The 19,002-nt window shown below is 42.7% G+C and overlaps 1 protein-coding gene across 1 annotated transcript in view; it reads right to left on the bottom strand.

The window, feature by feature from the left end:
• Positions 1–462: 462 nt before the first annotated feature.
• Positions 463–19,002, bottom strand: part of LOC143171863 (E3 ubiquitin-protein ligase RNF38-like) — a 207,014-nt gene continuing 188,474 nt past the window's right edge. The window contains exons 7-12 of the mRNA XM_076360971.1: positions 17,343–17,504; positions 16,100–16,206; positions 13,988–14,072; positions 12,389–12,510; positions 11,167–11,266; positions 463–1,735 (exon numbers count right to left, since the gene is read on the bottom strand). Of these exons, the coding sequence (XP_076217086.1) occupies positions 1,673–1,735; positions 11,167–11,266; positions 12,389–12,510; positions 13,988–14,072; positions 16,100–16,206; positions 17,343–17,504 (639 nt within the window). The 3' untranslated portion in view covers positions 463–1,672. The remainder of the gene's footprint in view (positions 1,736–11,166; positions 11,267–12,388; positions 12,511–13,987; positions 14,073–16,099; positions 16,207–17,342; positions 17,505–19,002) is intronic.

Here is a 19,002-nt window from a genome sequence, read left to right as displayed (position 1 = left end):
AAAGCTCAGACTGGCACCAAGTTATAGTAATATTGCTAGTTGTGTCACTTGTACTATTGTAACCAAGGTATTGACACTAAATTTAGGAGAAAACATTTTGATGCCAAAAATCACATCCCTTGATTAACTATAGTATGTTTAGATCCAGTTATTTCACTGAAACATCTTTAAGTTCTTAACAGTCTGAAGTGTTAAAGAAGTCAATATTTTCAACCGCACAACTAAAAATATTATTTGAAAGGCAGTCAAATGAAAGTTACCTCCCATTTCACAGCATTATTTGTTCTGGATGGTGTACCAATTTACTCTTCTACAGTGATAAGGGAAATTTTTTCATGCCAAGCCTATCAGAAAATACAGAAGGCTAAGAAGCAGCACCATAGGACAACTGCATTCTAGCAGTGAATGACCACCACCAACCCTTTTTGAAGCACAAAAATCAAAAGTTCTACTTCTCTGAAAAACATTAAAAATTTTATTTTGTTCATTAAGTCACAGGAATAAAATCATCCTCTTACAAGTTATTTTAATTGTATACAAACTCTTGTAAACAAAGAACATAAGTGATTAAAGCCAACGTTTATATACTAAAGGAGTACATACTTAGCAAGTATAATGATCAAAGTGAAGAAACTTTGCACATGACCCTCAGCACCTTTTCAGCTTCCTTTTGGAGGAGGAGCACAAATTGCAGTATCTTCAAAACTCAAGTCTAATCTGAAATCAACTGAACATAAATAAAACCCAGCTAGAAGAACTGAGAAGGAGAACAGAAAAGCTTCAACATTAAAGTCACCAATTGGAAGTGTTAATATTGTTAACCGAGTTATGCAATATTGCAACTTTATATGGATAAAATAAGCAGTAAACCTGTCATACTGAAATTTGGATTTCCTATCATGTGTAAAAACCCAAGGTTACTCACATACTGAGTAATGAACACACTCTTTAGAGGTACACTTAAAAGCCTCCAATAAAGGGGAAGCATAACATCTGTTTGAATAGCAAGTAAAAAAGTCTTTTTATACCATTAAGTATATCGTGGAGGAAATGTTAAATGTCTATAATTGCAGCACCCTCTGCATTCAGTGTGTGACTTGAAACACAAGGAAAGAAACCAGTGTACAGTACTAGTACTGTTTAAATAACATAAGATTATACATTGCAGCATAATTAATACTACATACATACATTCTTAGTACATGCTGGTATATATGTTCTCAAACACATATACACACCCAGTCACAAGTGCACTTCACACATCCTCTCAAACCCCCCCCCCATTCATGCCCACTCACAGTATCTGAAGGTAGATTGCTATGTTGTTTGGAGCTACCACTTTCTATAAAAGCACATGCTAAAAGATCATGTCCACTGTAATCTTGCAGCAACACTCGGAATGATCACACAAAAACAAGGAAAAGTTAGTGCACACACAAAATTAAGCTAAAAAACATCTTTGGAGTTCCAATCACACAGTTAGTATAGCAATCCCACAATTGTGAAGACTAATTATAAGCCTTATAATCAATTAAGTCGCACAGTGCAAAGAAATGTCCATTGACCCTTTTGTGTAAAGGGAATACTGGAAGCCACATGGGTAAGTTCAATGGATAGTTCATATATACACGTGACCAGGAACACCCAAACCAGATTTGTGCTCTTAGATTAGTCATTCCGAATCACGATGCACTTCTGAAGCATCAGCTCTGCAAATTGGGCAGGTACGATTTGCCTGTAAAACCAGAAAGAAAAGAAAGTTTAATGCACTGACAAATACACTTGTTAAGGTAACAGTGTCTGCAACCCAGAAACAAAATGAAACTGCCACTCACAGTGATCAAGAGTACCCAAAAGGGACACAAAAAAAAGATAAACCCAGCGTGCACCCGTTTTCTGTTACTTGAGAGTATGTGAAAATGACGTAAAAGTTTTGTAAACTCAAAAGAAAAATACAGTGGGCAGAGAAACCCACCATCACTAGAGAAGCAAGACAGAGGTGGAAAAAAGTGCCCTATATTAGGGCATCTTAGTCTTACTAGCTCTTTGTCATGAATCACAGCTTTTTAGGCTCTCACTACCCCATTATCCCAGCAGAAGAGCATAAGTCTATCATGCAGGCTTGGCCAAAGCTTGAAAGATTAGCGGGGGGGGGGGGGGGGGAAGAGAAGGGTTTTTAGTAACAGACACAACACACAATCTGACTAAACAGCCCCAAAGCTGAACATGCATAAAAGTTTTAAGTTTAGCCCTTCAGTGAGAAACTTGTTGAGAATACACTGATTCATAAAATAATTCATGTTGGAATGATCCTCAGGAGGTCTCTAAGTCCAGCCTCCTGCTCAAAGCAGAGTCAGCTGTAAGGTCAGACCAGATTACTCAGGACTCTCTCCCATTAGGTCCTGAAAATATCCAGGATGGAGGCTGCACAGCATCCCTGGACCCCTGTTTGACTACTTGTTCTTGTGTATTTCATGAAATTAATTCCCCTTCGCATCTTAACATAACTGGTGTAAAGATGAATTAGGTGCATATAATGCATCATAGGCTGCAATGTGTATCCTCTCTTAACTTCGAATCATAGAATCATTGAGGTTGGAAAAGACCTCTAAGATCGAGACCAACCGTCGACTTGCTACTCCTTCAGGCAAGCTAACTTTCTGTAACATAAGAGCTGCACAATTAACTGAAATTATCATAGGAAATATTAAATAGAAATTTTCTAGCTGAAGTGAACCACATTTAGAAGAAAAGGATTTATAGCCTGAGCCTTCAGGGTGAATACAGGTCATGTTTTCAAGTTTTTCTTTGGAACTATGACTAAATCCTGCTTTTAAAAAAAAAGATTTCTCATGTATTCCTTTGACTCAAGGAGTTAGGATATCAACAAACAATCAAACATTGTGAAACATGATAAAACTGAGAGTTGAAAAGACTGACAAGCAAAAAGGATAATCTCTCTCTTGTTAATCTTGTCCCATTCACTGTTTAACCTCTCTTTCATGAGTCTTCAGCCTTATTTAACATGGATTTTTTTTTCTCACTGTAGTCTAATATATAGGCACATAATTCAGTATAAAATAGGTTTTCCCCTGGCTATCTCATATTGCCTGAAAAAGTGTTTCTATGTAGGGTTTTATAACTATAGGACAGGCAAAAATCCAAATTTCATATGTAGACAAGTCAAAGTTTGCTTTGATGCCTTCTATTGTTGCATCACCAGCTTGTAACGGAATAGTAGTTTTTGCTAAAATTTACCAATGATAATGTGTTCTCTTGCACAGTTTATCAACATGGGATGTGAATTTAAAGTGCAAAAGTTATTTTACCCCACTCCCTAAACACAGTCTAAAACTTTGTGTTGACATAGTGTAACTGTACTCCCTTTCGGCTCAGATTGCACAAATCTTTCAATTAAAGAGAAACTTGCCTAGTTGACACTGTTATGCTGATGTGTTTTTTCTAAAGTCAATCATCCTTTAGCCAATACTAGTGTTAAAAGTCAGCAATTTCTAAGCTTGGTTAGAAGCATCAGCACAAAATTGCCTCACAAATACTACAGTTCACTTCAGATTACTAAAAAAAAAGAATGCCCCAAAACTGTTTTTTCCCCATTTTACTGATCTCTAAGGGCTATCTTCACTACCCTTTGATTGCCAATTGAAAGTGCTTAATGTAACATAAGAACTGCCATACCGAGTCCAACCAAAGCTTCATTTAACCAAATACTCTGAACTGAACAGTGACCAACAGCAGGTGCATAAGAAAGAACATACATGATATTTCCCTGATACATTCCCCTACCTTCCAGCAGTCTGTGGGTCAAGTGCTTTTTGAGCCAGATGCAGTCTTTGCATCAGCAACCCTGGGAGGAATTCTTTTTTCAGAAACTTATCAACCTTCACAGAATTTCAGCATCCACCATGTCATGGGGTGCATGACACCCAGTGGTCCTAGTTCTCATTTCAGAAGAGGGAGCAAGCTATTGTTCCTTGTTTACCTTCTCTCCATGCCACACAGACTCATAGAATATCTCAAGTTGGAAGGGACCCATAAGGATCATCAAGTCCAACTCCCTGTTCCTCGCAGGACTACCTAAAACTAAACCATATGACTAAGAGTGCCGTCCAGACACTCCTTGAACTCTGACAGGCTTTGTGCCATGACCACTTCCCTGGGGAGCCTGTTCCAGTGACCGACCACCCTCTCAGTGAAGAACCTTTTCCTAAGGTCCAATCTCAACTTCCCCTGATGCAGCTTCATTCCATTTCCTTGTGTCCTATCGCTGGTCGCCAGAGAGAGGAGATCAGCACCTCCCCCTCCACTGCCCCCCTTGAGGAAGTTGTAGACTGCGATGAGGTCACCCCTCAGCCTTCTCTTCTCTAAGCTGAACAAACCAAGTGACCTCAGCCGCTCCTCATAAGTCTTGCCCTCGAGACCTTTCACCATCTTGGTCACCCTCCTCCGGACCCACTCTAATAGTTTGATGTCCTTCTTATATTGAGGCGCCCAAAACTGCACACAGTACTCGAGGTGGGGCCGCACCAGTGCAGTGCAGAGTGGGACAATCACCTCCCTCGACCGGCTAGCTATGCTGTGCTTGATGCACCCCAGGACACGGTTGGCCCTTTTGGCTGCCAGGGCACACTGTTGACTCATATTCAACTTGCCATCAACCCAAACCCCCAGATCTTTTTCCACGGGGCTGCTCTCCAGCCTCTTGTCCCCCTCCTCCCAAGTGGAGAATCTGGCACTTGCTCTTGACATGACTAAGCTTTATGCAATTATATGGTTTAACAAGTCCAGTGTGGAAACATGCTTCAGCCTTGCCCCAGACCACAGACATGAATAGCAGGGGACTGGAAAATATTCTGTACTGACACTCGAATATATGTTAATTTGAGTTAGTTGACAATCACTGTATAAAATAGTCTAAATAAATATCTATGAATGTTAACATGCTTTAAAAAATATAGAATCATAGAATCATTGAGGTTGGAAAAGACCTCTAAGATCATCAAGTCCAACCGTCAACCCAACACCACCATGCCCACTAAACCATGTCCCTAAGTGCCTCAGCTACACGTCTTTTAAATATTTCCAGGGATGGGGACTCAACCACTTCCCTGGGAAGCCTGTTCCAATGTTTAACCACTCTTTCAGTAAAGAAATTTTTCCTCACGTCCAATCTAAACCTCCCCTGGCGCAACTTGAGGCCATTTCCTCTCGTCCTATCGCTAGTTACTTGGGAGAAGAGACCGACACCCACCTCGCTACAACCTCCTTTCAGGTAGTTGTAGAGAGCGATGAGGTCTCCCCTCAGCCTCCTTTTCTCCAGGCTAAACAACCCCAGTTCCCTCAGCCGCTCCTCCTAAGACTTGTTCTCCAGACCCCTCACCAGTCTCGTTGCCCTTCTCTGGACACGCTCCAGCACCTCAACGTCCTTCTTGTAGTGAGGGGTCCAAAACTGAACACAGTATTCGAGGTGCGGCCTCACCAGTGCCGAGTACAGGGGCACAATCACTTTCCTACTCCTGCTGGCCACACTATTTCTGATACAGGCCAGGATGCCATTGGCCTTCTTGGCCACCTGGGCACACTGCCGGCTCATGTTCAGCCGGCTGTCGACCAACACCCCCAGGTCCTTCTCTGCTGGGCAGCTTTCCAGCCACTCTTCCCCAAGCCTGTAGCGCTGCATGGGGTTGTTGTAGCCAAAGTGCAGGACCCAGCACTTGTCCTTGTTGAATCTCATACAGTTGGTCTGGGCCCATCGATCCAGCCTGTCCAGGTCCCTCTGCAGAGCCTTCCTACCCTCGAGCAGATCAACACTCCCGCCCAACTTGGTGTCGTCTGCAAACTTCCTGAGGGTGCACTCGATCCCCTCATCCAGATCATCGATAAAGATATTAAACAAGACCGGCCCCAGTACTGAGCCCTGGGGAACACCGCTCGTGACCGGCCGCCAACTGGATTGAACTCCATTCACCACAACTCTCTGGGCCCGGCCGTCCAGCCAGTTTTTGACCCATCGCAGAGTACACCTGTCTAAGCCGTGAGCCGCCAGCTTCTCTAGGAGAATGCTGTGGGAGACGGTGTCAAAGGCCTTGCTGAAGTCCAGGTAGACCACATCCACAGCCTTTCCCTCATCCACTAGGCGGGTCACCTGGTCATAGAAGGAGATCAGGTTGGTCAAGCAGGACCTGCCTTTCATGAATCCGTGCTGGCTAGGCCTGATCCCCTGGTTGTCCCGCACATGCCTTGTGAGCGCCCTCAAGATGAACCGCTCCATAATCTTCCCCGGCACCGAGGTCAGGCTGACAGGCCTGTAGTTCCCCGGATCCTCCTTCCGGCCCTTCTTGTGGATGGGCGTCACATTGGCAAACCTCCAGTCATCCAGGACCTCCCCTGTTAACCAGGACTGCTGATAAATGATGGAGAGCAGCTTGGTGAGCACCTCCACCAGCTTCCTCAGCACTCTCAGGTGGATCCCATCCGGCCCCATAGACTTGTGAGCATCCAGGTGGCGTAGCAGGTCATTGACTGCTTCCTCTTGGATTACGGGGGGTTCATCCTGCTCGCCGTCCCTGTCTTCCAGCTCAGGGGGCCGAGTACCCTGAGGATAACTGGTCTGCCTGTTAAAGACTGAGGCAAAGAAGGCATTGAGTACCTCAGCCTTTTCCTCATCCTTGGTGACAATGTTCCCCCCTGCATCCAATAAAGGATGGAGATTCTCCTTGGCTCTCTTCTTATCATTAATATATTTGTAAAAACTTTTTTTGTTGTCTTTAACAACAGCAGCCAGATTGCGTTCTAGCTGGGCTTTTGCCTTTCTCATTTCTTCTCTGCACGACCTAACAAGATCCCTGTACTCTTCTTGAGTCGCCTGCCCCTTCTTCCACAAGCGGTAAACTCTCCTTTTTTTCCTGAGTCCCTGCAAGAGCTCCCCGTTCAGCCAGGCCGGTCGTTTTCCCCGCCCATTCTTCTTACGGCATACAGGGACAGCCTGCTCCTGCACCTTTAAGACTTCCTTCTTGAAGATCATCCAGCCTTCCTGGACCCCTTTGCCCTTCAGGACTGTCTCCCAAGGGACTCTCTCAACCAGCATCCTGAACAGGCCAAAGTCCACCCTCCGGAAGTCCATGGTTGCGGTTTTGCTGGTCCCCCTCCTTACTTCACCAAGAATCGAGAATTCTATCATTTCATGGTCGCTAAGCCCAAGACGGCCTCCGACCACCACATCTCCCACCAGTCCTTCTCTGTTTGTAAACAGCAGGTCGAGCGAGGCACCTCCCCTGGTAGGCTCACTTACCAGCTGTGTCAGGAAGTTGTCTTCCACACACTCCAGGAACCTCCTAGACTGCTTCCTCTCTGCCGTGTTGTATTTCCAGCAGACGTCCGGGAAGTTGAAGTCCCCCACGAGAACAAGGGCTAGCGATTGAGAGACTTCTGCCAGCCGCTTATAGAACGCTTCATCCGCCCCTTCATCCTGGTTGGGTGGTCTATAACAGACTCCCAGCAGGATATCTGCCTCGTTGGCCTTCCCCCTCATCCTTACCCATAAACACTCGACCGTATCATCATCACAATCGTTGAGCTCTATACAATCAAAACACTCCCTAACATACAGGGCCACCCCACCGCCTCTCCTTCCTCGCCTGTCCCTTCTGAAGAGTCTGTAGCCATCCATTGCAGCACTCCAGTCATGAGAGTCACCCCACCATGTTTCTGTGAGGGCGACTAAGTCATATCTCTCCTGCTGCACAATGGCTTCCAGCTCCTCCTGTTTGCCGCCCATGCTGCGTGCATTGGTGTATATGCACTTGAGCTGGGCTATTGATTTTGCCCCCGGCATCGGCACGCCACCCCTCGGCTCATCTCTAGCGAGCCTGGTTTTATCCCCTTCCCCCTTCGAAACTAGTTTAAAGCCCTCTCAATGAGCCCTGCCAATTCATGAGCCATGATCCTTTTTCCCTTGTGAGACAGCTGGACTCCGTCTGTCACCAGCAGGCCTGGTGCCATGTAAATCTCCCCATGATCAAAAAAGCTGAAATTCCTCCGATGGCACCAGCCCCTGAGCCACATGTTGATCAGGTGTGTTTTCCTGTTCCTTTCAGTATTCTTCCCTGCCACTGTAGGGATAGAGGAAAACACTACCTGTGCTCCCGATCCTTGAACCAGTCGCCCCAGTGCCCTGAAGTCCCTTTTGATCACTGCAGGACTTCTCTCTGCAACCTCATCACTGCCAGCCTGAATAACCAGCAGCGGGTAGTAATCAGAAGGCCGTACCAGACCAGGGAGCTTCCTAGTGATGTCTCTGACCCGGGCCCCAGGGAGGCAGCAGACTTCCCTGTGGGACGGGTCCGGTCGGCATATTGGGCCCTCTGTTCCCCTCAGAAGGGAATCGCCTATGACAATCACCCTCCTTTTTTTCTTAGCAGCGGCAGTCATAATGCGTGGGGCTGACCGCCTCACCCTAAGCGACCCCCTGGATGGACCTTCTTCTACATCCTCGTTTGCCTGGCCCTCAAGTTCCAGGGCCCCATATCTGTTGTGTAAAGGCAACCGGGAAGGTGAGGGAGGCCGGGCAGGGGTTCACCTGGCACCCCGAGCAGGGACCCGTTTCCATCCCCCCCCGTCGCTTAGGTCCCCTCTTTCTACCTGGTGGCAAGAAGGCAGGGGATCCTCTGCTTCTTGTGGAGCCTCCATCTGCTGCCTCTGCCTCAGGGACGGTAGGGTGCAGCTCCACCAATCTATCTCCCTCTCACACTCCCTGATACTCCTCAACCTTTCCACTTCCTCCTTCAGCTCTGCCACCAGGCCGAGCAGATCATCCACCTGGTCACACCGCACACAGGTGATGTCTCTGCTGCCCTCCAATATAGCTGACAGGCTCAGGCACTCCCTGCAGCCAGAGACCTGGACAGCTGTATGCTTGCGTGTGAGCTCTCTCTGGGTCACCACATTCCTTCTGGCGATGGCTTTCGGCCGAGTGGAAACCATAGCCGGTCCTCTTCTCGGAAGCCGACGATTACCAGTTGAGTTGGCCTCTAGAGCCGGGAGCGGGGCTGTACCTTGCCCGCTCGCCTTCCCTGCACACCCTGCCTGTGCAAACTGCCACGCCACGCCCTTCTGACGCGCCGCGCTGCGGGCCGCTTGCGCTCCCTGGGGGCTGCTCTTGTAAGTGAGGGGGTTTGGCCGCCGTCCCTCTTGTCCCCGCCCACGCTGAGTCAGAGCTGCCGCTCGTCAGGAACGCCCTCCTCCGGCTCGGGGAATGGGGGGGCTGGGGCTCCCTCTCGCTCCCTGCGCTTTTGCTTTTCGCGGGTTTGGCCGCGGTTTCGCCGCTTCAGGAAGGGTCCCCCGTCGCGATCCTCCGCTCCGGAGCCCTTCGCCTCGGTGGCTTCAAGCTAGAACAACTAGATGTTTACAGTCATCTTGTTGATTCTCAGGCATGTTCTCCTACAGTATTCTGAACCCAAGCACATATTTCATTCAAAAAAGTTCTATTAAAAAAAAACCACAAACAACAGTGTTGTGGAAACATTTACACCAGTCCTAGATTCTGTAAAAGCTTTAGAATATATTGGGTACTCTAACCCAAAGTTGTTTTCAGATTCCTTTTTTTTTTAAAAACCTGTCATTATACATGATGCTTCATTAGCCAAAAAACTACTGCCTATATCAAATCAAATACTTCACTTTATGCACAGGATATTCTACTGTATGCATAAGGCAGTCATTTCCTTGACTTTATGAAGCCTAGAAATCATAGGACTTTATCCAAGTCAAAAATGTATATTCTCTATAGGAATACATTTGTCAGCAAAGCATGAGAACTTTTTTATTTTTAAAATATATCTTAAAATGATGTACGATAAGATTGCATTTATAATTCTCTAGTGTCGTGGTTTAACCTCAGTCAGCAACTGAGCACCACACAGCCGCTTGCTCACTCCCCCCACCCCCGGTGGGATGGGGGAGAGAATCGGAAGAGCACAAGTGAGAAAAACTCGTGGGTTGAGATAAAAACAGTTTAATAATTGAAATAAAATGATAATAATAATAATAATAATACTACACAAAGCAAGTGATGCACAATGCAATTGCTCACCACCCGCCGACCGATGCCCAGCCAGTCCCCGAGCAGCGGCCCCCCTGGCCATCTTTCCCCGGTTTATGTACTGAGCATGACGTCACATGGTATGGAATGTCCCTTTGGCCAGTTTGGCTGTGCCCCCTCCCAGCTTCTTGTGCACCTCCAGCCTTCTCAGTCGGTAGAGCATGGGAAACTAAAAAGTCCTTGGCTAGTGTAAGCATTACCTAGCAACAACTAAAACATCAGTGCATTATCAACTTTGTTCTCATCCTAAATCCAAAACACAGCATTGTACCAGCTACTAGGAAGGAAATTAACTCTATCCCTGCCAAAACCAGAACATCTAGGAAATGTTTGACATGCTGCTTTCACATAGGACTGTGGAATATTTGATATTGCAACACAGACTACAGACAGATTAAAGTAAATCTGAATAGAATTTTTAAAAAAATGAGACAAGAAAGGAATGAATACCTTATTAGCAGTAGGTCTGGATCACACAGCTTGTACAGATGTCTTCCTATATATCATCTTCTACACTGTATTCCTATCCTTCTCACCTTCTGTACCACTGCTATTCTATCTGTCAACTTATTGTGCTGTTCTGCTTTGAGGTCTTCCCCCCAACTTGTTTTGAAATAATATCTCATAGCATGCATAAAGCCATAATTTCATGCTAAGTCTTTTTTTTTTTTTAAATCTCTCTCAATCATGCCTTATGCTTATAAAAATAGATACTTTTTTATTTGCCCCAAGAATTCAAATTCATAGTGATAGGAGGGATTCTTATAGGAGCACTTTCTACCAGTGAAGATCATTCTCCTCATATTCCTTTTAAAATGACCCTATTCCAATTATCATTACAAAGATATATCTATTGTTAATCGCTAAAAAAGAATATTTCTATAGTGTAAGGAGACAACAAAAAGAAGATAAATTCAGCTTGTGCCTTTTTTTGTTACTTCAGAGCCTAAATATTAAAAATGAGAAACAAGCAATGAAATGCAGTAGAAAACTAAAGAAAAAATGAAACAACAAACTAGGACATTTCATCCAACACAGATTTTATTTACCTTAAGCCATTTATCAACGCACTTGGCATGAAACTCGTGGTTACAGGGTAAGACTCTAAGTAGCTGCCTTGCCTCAAAGTCACACATACACACTACACACCTAAAAAAAAGACAGCAAATATCTATAAACTTTCCCATTTAATAACAATAATTTATATTCTATAGGCAACTTATAAGGTGTATCTGCAAAAGGTTTTTTTTTAAACCACTGGAGTATCTACAGTGATCAAACTTTTGTGGGTATAGGTCTCCAGTGGACATGTGTAAAATGAGAATTGGTCTTGTTTTGTTCACCACGGTTTCAAATCCCAAAGCAGACAAAGGCTCAAACTCATACCCATGGGAGTTCACTGGCCCAAGCAGTAAATAGATTATATTACCATAATTCAAAATACTGGAGTTCATGCCTGCTGATATAAACAGGTAGTGCAAACCCTATAGCATATTTCTTTCAGTTTTAACTTCAATTTTAGCTATATTAAAATAAAAAACAGAAAACTTGCTTTGAGTATTTCTCAAAGCCATAATTGATTAAAGATCACACACATTTTTACTATGAAAAATTTCTCCTTAAATTACATCTATATTGTGTTGTACATGTTTTATAAACACATTTCTTCCCCAGGGACATCATCAACTTAAGTTCTCTGGTACTTTTATTTTTCTTAGTCCCTACTATGTTAAAAATAACATTGAAGATTGCTCTAAGTGGAAGATCAGAGAAAAAAACTCTTCTGTTCAATTTCAAACATTTGACAGCACTGTATATCACTTTCACTGCCTCCCACCTATAGCTCATTTCTCTGTTATGTAGATCTTTCAAACAGAATTAATCTTAAAAAGAAGAAAATATAACTGCAAACCTCAAAGACTGTCAAAAGCTCTTCCAGGAGCACTTGAAATTTTAGTAATTGGGAAATATTTCAATATAGGCTGAATTCCAAGTTGATGATGGCCATTTAATATCTAGTATGCAAAAAAAAATTTGGAAAACTTTTTAAAAATACTGAATAACTAAATTTGAACTGAAGTGAGACTATGCAGAATTTTAAACCCAAGATAAATGACATCTGATTTGAAAAATGGTTTAAGAAAATTTATCTTTTTTATTTGAGTGCTTTTAGAGCACTTGTGTTACAGTATTTGCCTAGTTGAGGCTGCAGCCTAAAGGAATGGAAACACAGTCACGTAAAGTATGTAAATTTGAGATAGATGTACTTACAATGTCTGTTCCGATTGATGATTGCTTGGATTGAACCTGTAAGATGGAAGCTGTTCAATGTCTGCCTTTGTCAGTCCTCGAGGTTTGGCTTCTCCTAGACGTTCTGCCAAATTCAGCAGTGCCTACGAAACAAGGAATTTGGACTTTTTAACGTTCATTGCTCAAACAAGCTCCAGCTCTACCAGAAGTGATTTCTTCTGCCATGTCACTATCCCACCAGGTAGCACAACCCACCTCTCCATCAACACATTTAGTCTTGCTTCTCTCTCTACAACTGCAAGCGCTATGGAAAGATGTCTTTCAAAGTTTGATCGTTGATGAATCCTTCTGAACTGCAGAAGATAGTATCTTTGGGATTTCCAAATATCCATGACCTAACTGTTAATCACTCCTGCAGCTGTATTCACAGCTTTATACATGTTTTGCTTTGGAAGTGAACCCCCTTCCCCCACACAGTAGTGTGAGTAACCAGAAGAAAATGTTGACAAACTTGCTTTCTAGGAATATGCAATGAGCCTAGCTCTATGTGGCCAAGAGTTTAAAGGGACAACTTTTGACTCCCATTCCACTTGTTGGGCTAGCTGAATTGAGACACGGAGATTTTATGCTGAACCTTTGGAAACAAAGGCATGAGATGAAACTGAATAGAGACACTTTCTGATTAAATTTTGTACTCATTCATACAGGTAGAACACTGTACCTAAGTGCTCCTCATGTAAATAATTTCTGCTCCCTCATGAGGGGCTCCAGAAAAGCATCAGTATCAACTTGATAGAGAACTGAAGCACAGAAGTTCAGAGATTTGATGAAAGATGCAAAGAGTACAGATACTCAAATAGCCCAAAACCTGGAGCCCAACATATCAGCTACAATATGATGCTTCTTTTAAGTAGCACAAGAAGCATTATAGGAGAGCTTGTCATTACACTGTAAATGCTATGCAACTGTGTAAATACACAGCTCTGAGTAGAAGCAAGGAGAAATAGACACATGAGGAGGGGTAGGCGGCAGCTGAGGTTTTCTGAACAGAATCTGATGGGAATCCAACAGCCTGAGAAGCAGCAAGGACAAGAGTTGGGATCAGCCCTCAATTATCTAAGACACCACTGACATTTTATTTCAAAATATGTGACTTGCGGTACTCTCCTTATTGTCAAGAGAAAATATACATTAAGAGATTCTTGCCAACATCACGTTTACCTGAATTCATCCTATAATGTTAATACTAATCTGTAAAGTTAGCAAAGCACATAAAAATCACTAAGTTATAGCATATTCAAAAGAATAGGATATTTATGCTCGATATTTAAAAATCAAGCAAAATGCAAAAAGAAGAGTCACATCTAGAATGGAAAGTTGAGGAATTTAACCATTGCTAATCTGAAAGGATAGATTCTGGGGAAAGGCAATAGATACAAAGTAAGAGTGTTTCTAACATCCAGTGTTAGAAACTAGTATGAAAAAAATGTGTCTAGATTCTGTCTTCATAAACATTACATTTATTTAATCCCGATTTTGTCTTTGAAATGCAAAAGACCATTTAAGTTCATGTATTGAGTTAACCTCTGCTCCTCATAAATTTGTACTTCACACACCAACCTCGTAGTTTTCTACCTCTCCATCTTCCATGTCCAACTCAAAACTGAAAGCTGGTCCAACTGCAGGTGGCACTGGAAGCACTGATCTGCCAGAAGAACAAACAACAGTAAGACTCAACATCTTCCTGAAGGAAAGCATGCAAACATATTGCAGAGGTAGAGTTATGTTACTGATCCTTCTTAAATCAACAAATTCTAAGAATCAGTAAAAAGGTTAAATTTGAAATTAAGAATTAAAATTCAAAGTAAAGGAGTCAAAGGAAAGCCACTTTTTGATACTTGCTGTATTGCATTTTTAAATTGCATGTATATTGCTATGACAACTCATACTTACAGTAAGGCTCAGTGTTATTACAGAAATTAATCTCTTGATAGCCTGCATCACAGAGTTAATATTAATATTGAACAGAGTTTCTGGTTTTAAATTTGACTTATTTAAATAGATAGAATATCAACAAAGATAAATAACCCAAGTTCACTTAGCTCCCCAATACAAAAGCATTCAAGCACTCGAATAGAATAGAATAGAATAGAATAGAATAGAATAGTTCAGTTGGAAGGGACCTACAAGGATCATCCAGTCCAACTGCCTGACCACTTCAGGGCTGACCAAAACCTAAAGCATGTTATTAAGGGCATTGTCCAAATGCCTCTTAAACACTGACAGGCTTGGGGCATCGACCACCTCTCTAGGAAGCCTGTTCCAGTGTTTGACCGCCCTCTCAGTAAAGAAATGTTTCCTAATGTCAAGTCTGAACCTCCCCTGACACAGCTTTGAGCCGTTCCCACGCGTCCTGTCACTGGATACCAGGGAGAAGAGATCAGCACTTCCCTCTCCACTTCCCCTCCTCAGGAAGCTGTAGAGAGCAATGAGGTAGCCCCTCAGTCTCCTTTTCGATAATACATATAACAAAGATAATGACAATATAGTACTGGGCCAACTTCCACATTGACAGCAGACCCAACTATACATTCCCATATAACATGGATTTGGCCAGAGAAGAACCTCTTCAGATATAAAGGCAAGAGCGTGCCATTTTTCTGTTTTTTTCTCTTAATTTAAAAAAGCATCTCCATCCCAAGGTAGTAATATGGGTCAATGTTTAATGCACAACCATAGAAATAAAAAATCCACAGCACTATAAATGTCATCTAATTAAATTAATCAGGAATGATTGTGACACACTGTCCCTGAGTAGACAGGCAAGCGGCTATAACATCAGAGCAGACTTTATCAGAATGCACAATGAAAAGTTTAACAACTTCACTGAATCATATATCCTGGTGCTATTTTGATGCAAGTCAAACTGCGGAGTCAGAAACTATAGATGTTGTGGCAAAACAACAAATGACGAAGTTAGATTATCTCCCTGTCAATGACACCTTTAAAATAAATCCTCATTTTCTAAGCATTTTGTATTAATTTCAAAGACGGAACCTACAAAGAACAATAAATTCCATGTCACACATCTAAACTACAGCAGACGGGATCTACTTTAAAAGGTTACTGATAATCCCTTAATGTTACTTCTCCCATCCCTTCTCTTCCAGAAATAGTTAATCAGGTGCACAAGTTCAAAAGCTGTAACAGATTATCAGTTCAGAAGAAAGAAATCCCCCAAACCAAAAAACACACCCACACTCAGAAGGCTCCCCTCATTATGTTTCAGTAATTAATTAAGAGTAAATTGATTTGCCTGGGGGTTTTTTGTTTGTTGTTTTTTTTTTGTAAGGACTTTATAGGATCTTTATCCTACATAAGTAGACTTTAGGATGTAACCATGGGTATAACTCATAACTATTATCCAAGAATCAAGTGTAACCATTCTACATTGAACATCTTTAAGGAGATTTCAAGAGAAAGAAGAGGCATAGCAGATACCAAAATTACATTATCATCAAACTGTTCACTTGTACTTGTTTTTTCCTTGCTCATGTATGCTGTTCAAATAGACTGGAAACTTTAAATATAACTACAAGTTTTCTTATTCCTTGGGATTGTCTGAACTGTCTGTACCCTGTGGTAGAGCCCAAACATAAAAAAACATTGAGGGGATCAACTAGCTTACAGAGTTCTTTAGTAGTCTACGAGTACAATGTGCTTTGGACTTACAGCACATATGGTAATAGGTTGGGATGGTACGAGTGTGGTGGTATTGGTTGCTGTGATCGGTATCTACTGCGCCCTGTGAGTCTTCGAGGCATAAAAGGTGGGTAAGGCTGTAAAAAGGAAGAAAAACTTCAATATTTTCTTGTTTTATTTAATAATGAAATTAAGTGAAAAGTGAATGTTGAAATACATATTAAATAAGGCATTATCCAAAAAAATCCAGCCCTGTCCAAGCCAAAAAATACCACCCTTTTCAAACAATTGTTTTCACCAACAAATCTCATCAGTAATATACAATTATACTATCCTGCAGGAAAAAAGTAACAATGCTAAACAGAAACCCTTGCAAGCTAGCTAATAAGCATTTTGTAAAGCTTAGCCTATATACGGGCTGGTTTGGACAGGTAGGGCTTGAATTGGTGAACATGCTGCAAACCAAAAGCTGAGGGCTTTCGACCTGGTGCAATGCGCTGGCTTGTGCAGCTGGTTGGGTAGGAATGAGAGTTTTAAACAACATATATACAGGAGTTCTTTCGCTGGTATAAGCCAAATATCCATTAGGGGGCACTGCCAGGATGCTCCACAGCAAAACCACTTTAAATAAAGAGCGAGGTTTAAAATTAATAAATAAAGAAATCACATTCAGAGTTGAGCTCAATTACATTCACTTTTGGGAGGAGGGGCTGTAGCCTTTCAACTGCATACAGATGTAGTGCCTAAAGAGACATTCAAGTTTACAGCTTCAACACATTCTTTCCATAGGAGAAAAAGACTATTTTCCTGTTTTGATTTGCATGCAAAGCTCTTTAGTTTACTTACATAAGTCCTCAGTATGACTGTTTAAAACATCTTGCACTGTCTACTAAAATGGGAGCAGGTAAAGAATTGTAACTTAGACATAAATTGTATCTTTCTAAAAATACTCAATAGTGAAAAAAAAGTTAGCAGATTTTACAACCAAAATTCACACACCACTACTGAAATGATATTCAGAGGCCTTGAGACATTTACTTTTATGAAAAAAGATCACTCAGATTTTGTTAACATGTTTTCATTCTTCCAAGTTTGAGCCCTCAGACTATATGAAGTAAGTCTAACCATAAAAACCAACCATCCTGACTTTCCACAGCTGCAGCCACTAATGAAATTCAATGGCAAAAATGCCATTTTTCAATAAAATGGTTATAACTTAGAGCAAAGATCAAGAACTTGAACTCAGCATGCATGAGGATGTAGCAATACTTACAACTCCAAATGAAACCTCTTGGTGTAAAGGATCATGGGTTAAGAATTGGATAGGAGCTGAGGAAGTCAATGTTGGTGGATGAGTTGATGGAGGGTAGGTAAAGCTTCCTATAGGAAGATGTTCTCCAAGCAGTTCTACTTCATTCTCTATCCTTTGAAGTGGCTAAAAGAAACACAGGGTTTGTTGTATTAATAGAAAACCATTTTTTTAAATGTATTTTTTAATACCAAAAAACCACAACTCCAATTATATGTTCTGAGGAGTTGTGGAAATTTTATGGAGTTGCACTGGGTATATGTATGTGGCAAGGTTTTGGTAGTGGGGGGGGGCTGCAGGGGTGGCCTCTGTGGGAAGAGGTAAGGGGCTGCCTTGTGCCAGACACAGTTGGTTCCAGCTGGCTCAGCAATGGACCCACTGCAGGCCAAAGCTGAGCCAATCAGCAGTGTTGGTGGTGCCTCTCTGAAAAACTTTTTAAGAAAGGGCAAAAAAAAAGCTGGATGGAGAGTAGGAGGGAACAAAAAAGAGTGAGAAACAGCAGAGGGAACACCAAGGTCACAGAAGGAGGAGGAGGAGGTGCTCCATGGCACCAGAGCAGATATTCCCTGCAGCCCGTGGAGGACCCACTCTGGAACAGAATGATATTTCCCAAAGGAACTGTGGCCCATTGAGAACCCATGCCAGAACAGATTTTCCTGATAGGACTGCAGCCCATGGAAGAACCCACACTAGAGCAGATTTTCCTGATGGACTGCAGCCCATGAAGAACCCACGCTGGAGCAGAGGAAAGGTGTAAAAAGGAAGGTGCAGCAGAGAATGACTGCTATATACTGACCATAACCCCCCACCCCTCCTCCCTCTTGTGCTGCTTGGGCAGGGAGAGGAATCTGGAGGAGAAGAACTACTAGCAGTGGATGAGGACTGAGTCAGGGATTGATTACTTGAGAGAACTTGACCCATACAAGTCCATGGGACCAGATGGACTACATCCAAGGGTGCTGAGAGAACTGGCCGATGTCCTTGCAAGGCTGCTCTCTATCATCTTTAAAAGGTTGTGGAGATCAGGGGGAGATCCCTGACAACTGGAGAAAGGCAAACATTGCATTCATCAACAAAAAAAGGCCAAAAGGACAAACTGGGAAACTACAGGCCAGTTGACCCTACTTCAGTCCCTGGGAAAATCATGGAGTGAGTCCTCTTGGAAGATATTTCTGGGCACGTGGAAGAGGGAACAGTCAGCATGGCTATACCAAGGGAAAATCATGCCGGATCAACCAGATTGTCTAGCATGATAAGGTGACTGGATTTGTGGATGAGGGGAGAGCAGCGGATGTCATTTACCTCAACTTTAGCAAGGCTTTTGACACTATCTATCTCCCACAATATTATTGTAACCAAGTTTGGATGTTACAGTCTGGATGGGTGGACAACCAGATGGATAAAAAAATGTTTGGATGATCAGGCTTAGATCATAGTGGTCATACTCTACCAAGATGCTGGTAACAAGTGGTATACCACAGGGACCTATCCTATTTAACAACATTATCAATCACCTGGAAGAGACAGAGTACTTGCTCATGAAGTCTACAGCTGATATCAAATTGCGGAGAACAGTCCATACACTGGAAGGTAGGGCTGCCATACAGCGGGACATGGACAGGCT

The sequence above is a fragment of the Aptenodytes patagonicus genome, chromosome W, assembly GCF_965638725.1.
Source record: "Aptenodytes patagonicus chromosome W, bAptPat1.pri.cur, whole genome shotgun sequence".
NCBI classification, from domain to species: domain Eukaryota; kingdom Metazoa; phylum Chordata; class Aves; order Sphenisciformes; family Spheniscidae; genus Aptenodytes; species Aptenodytes patagonicus.
The sequence above is the reverse complement of the archived record's forward strand: the minus strand, read 5'-3'. Positions and strand labels throughout refer to the sequence as shown.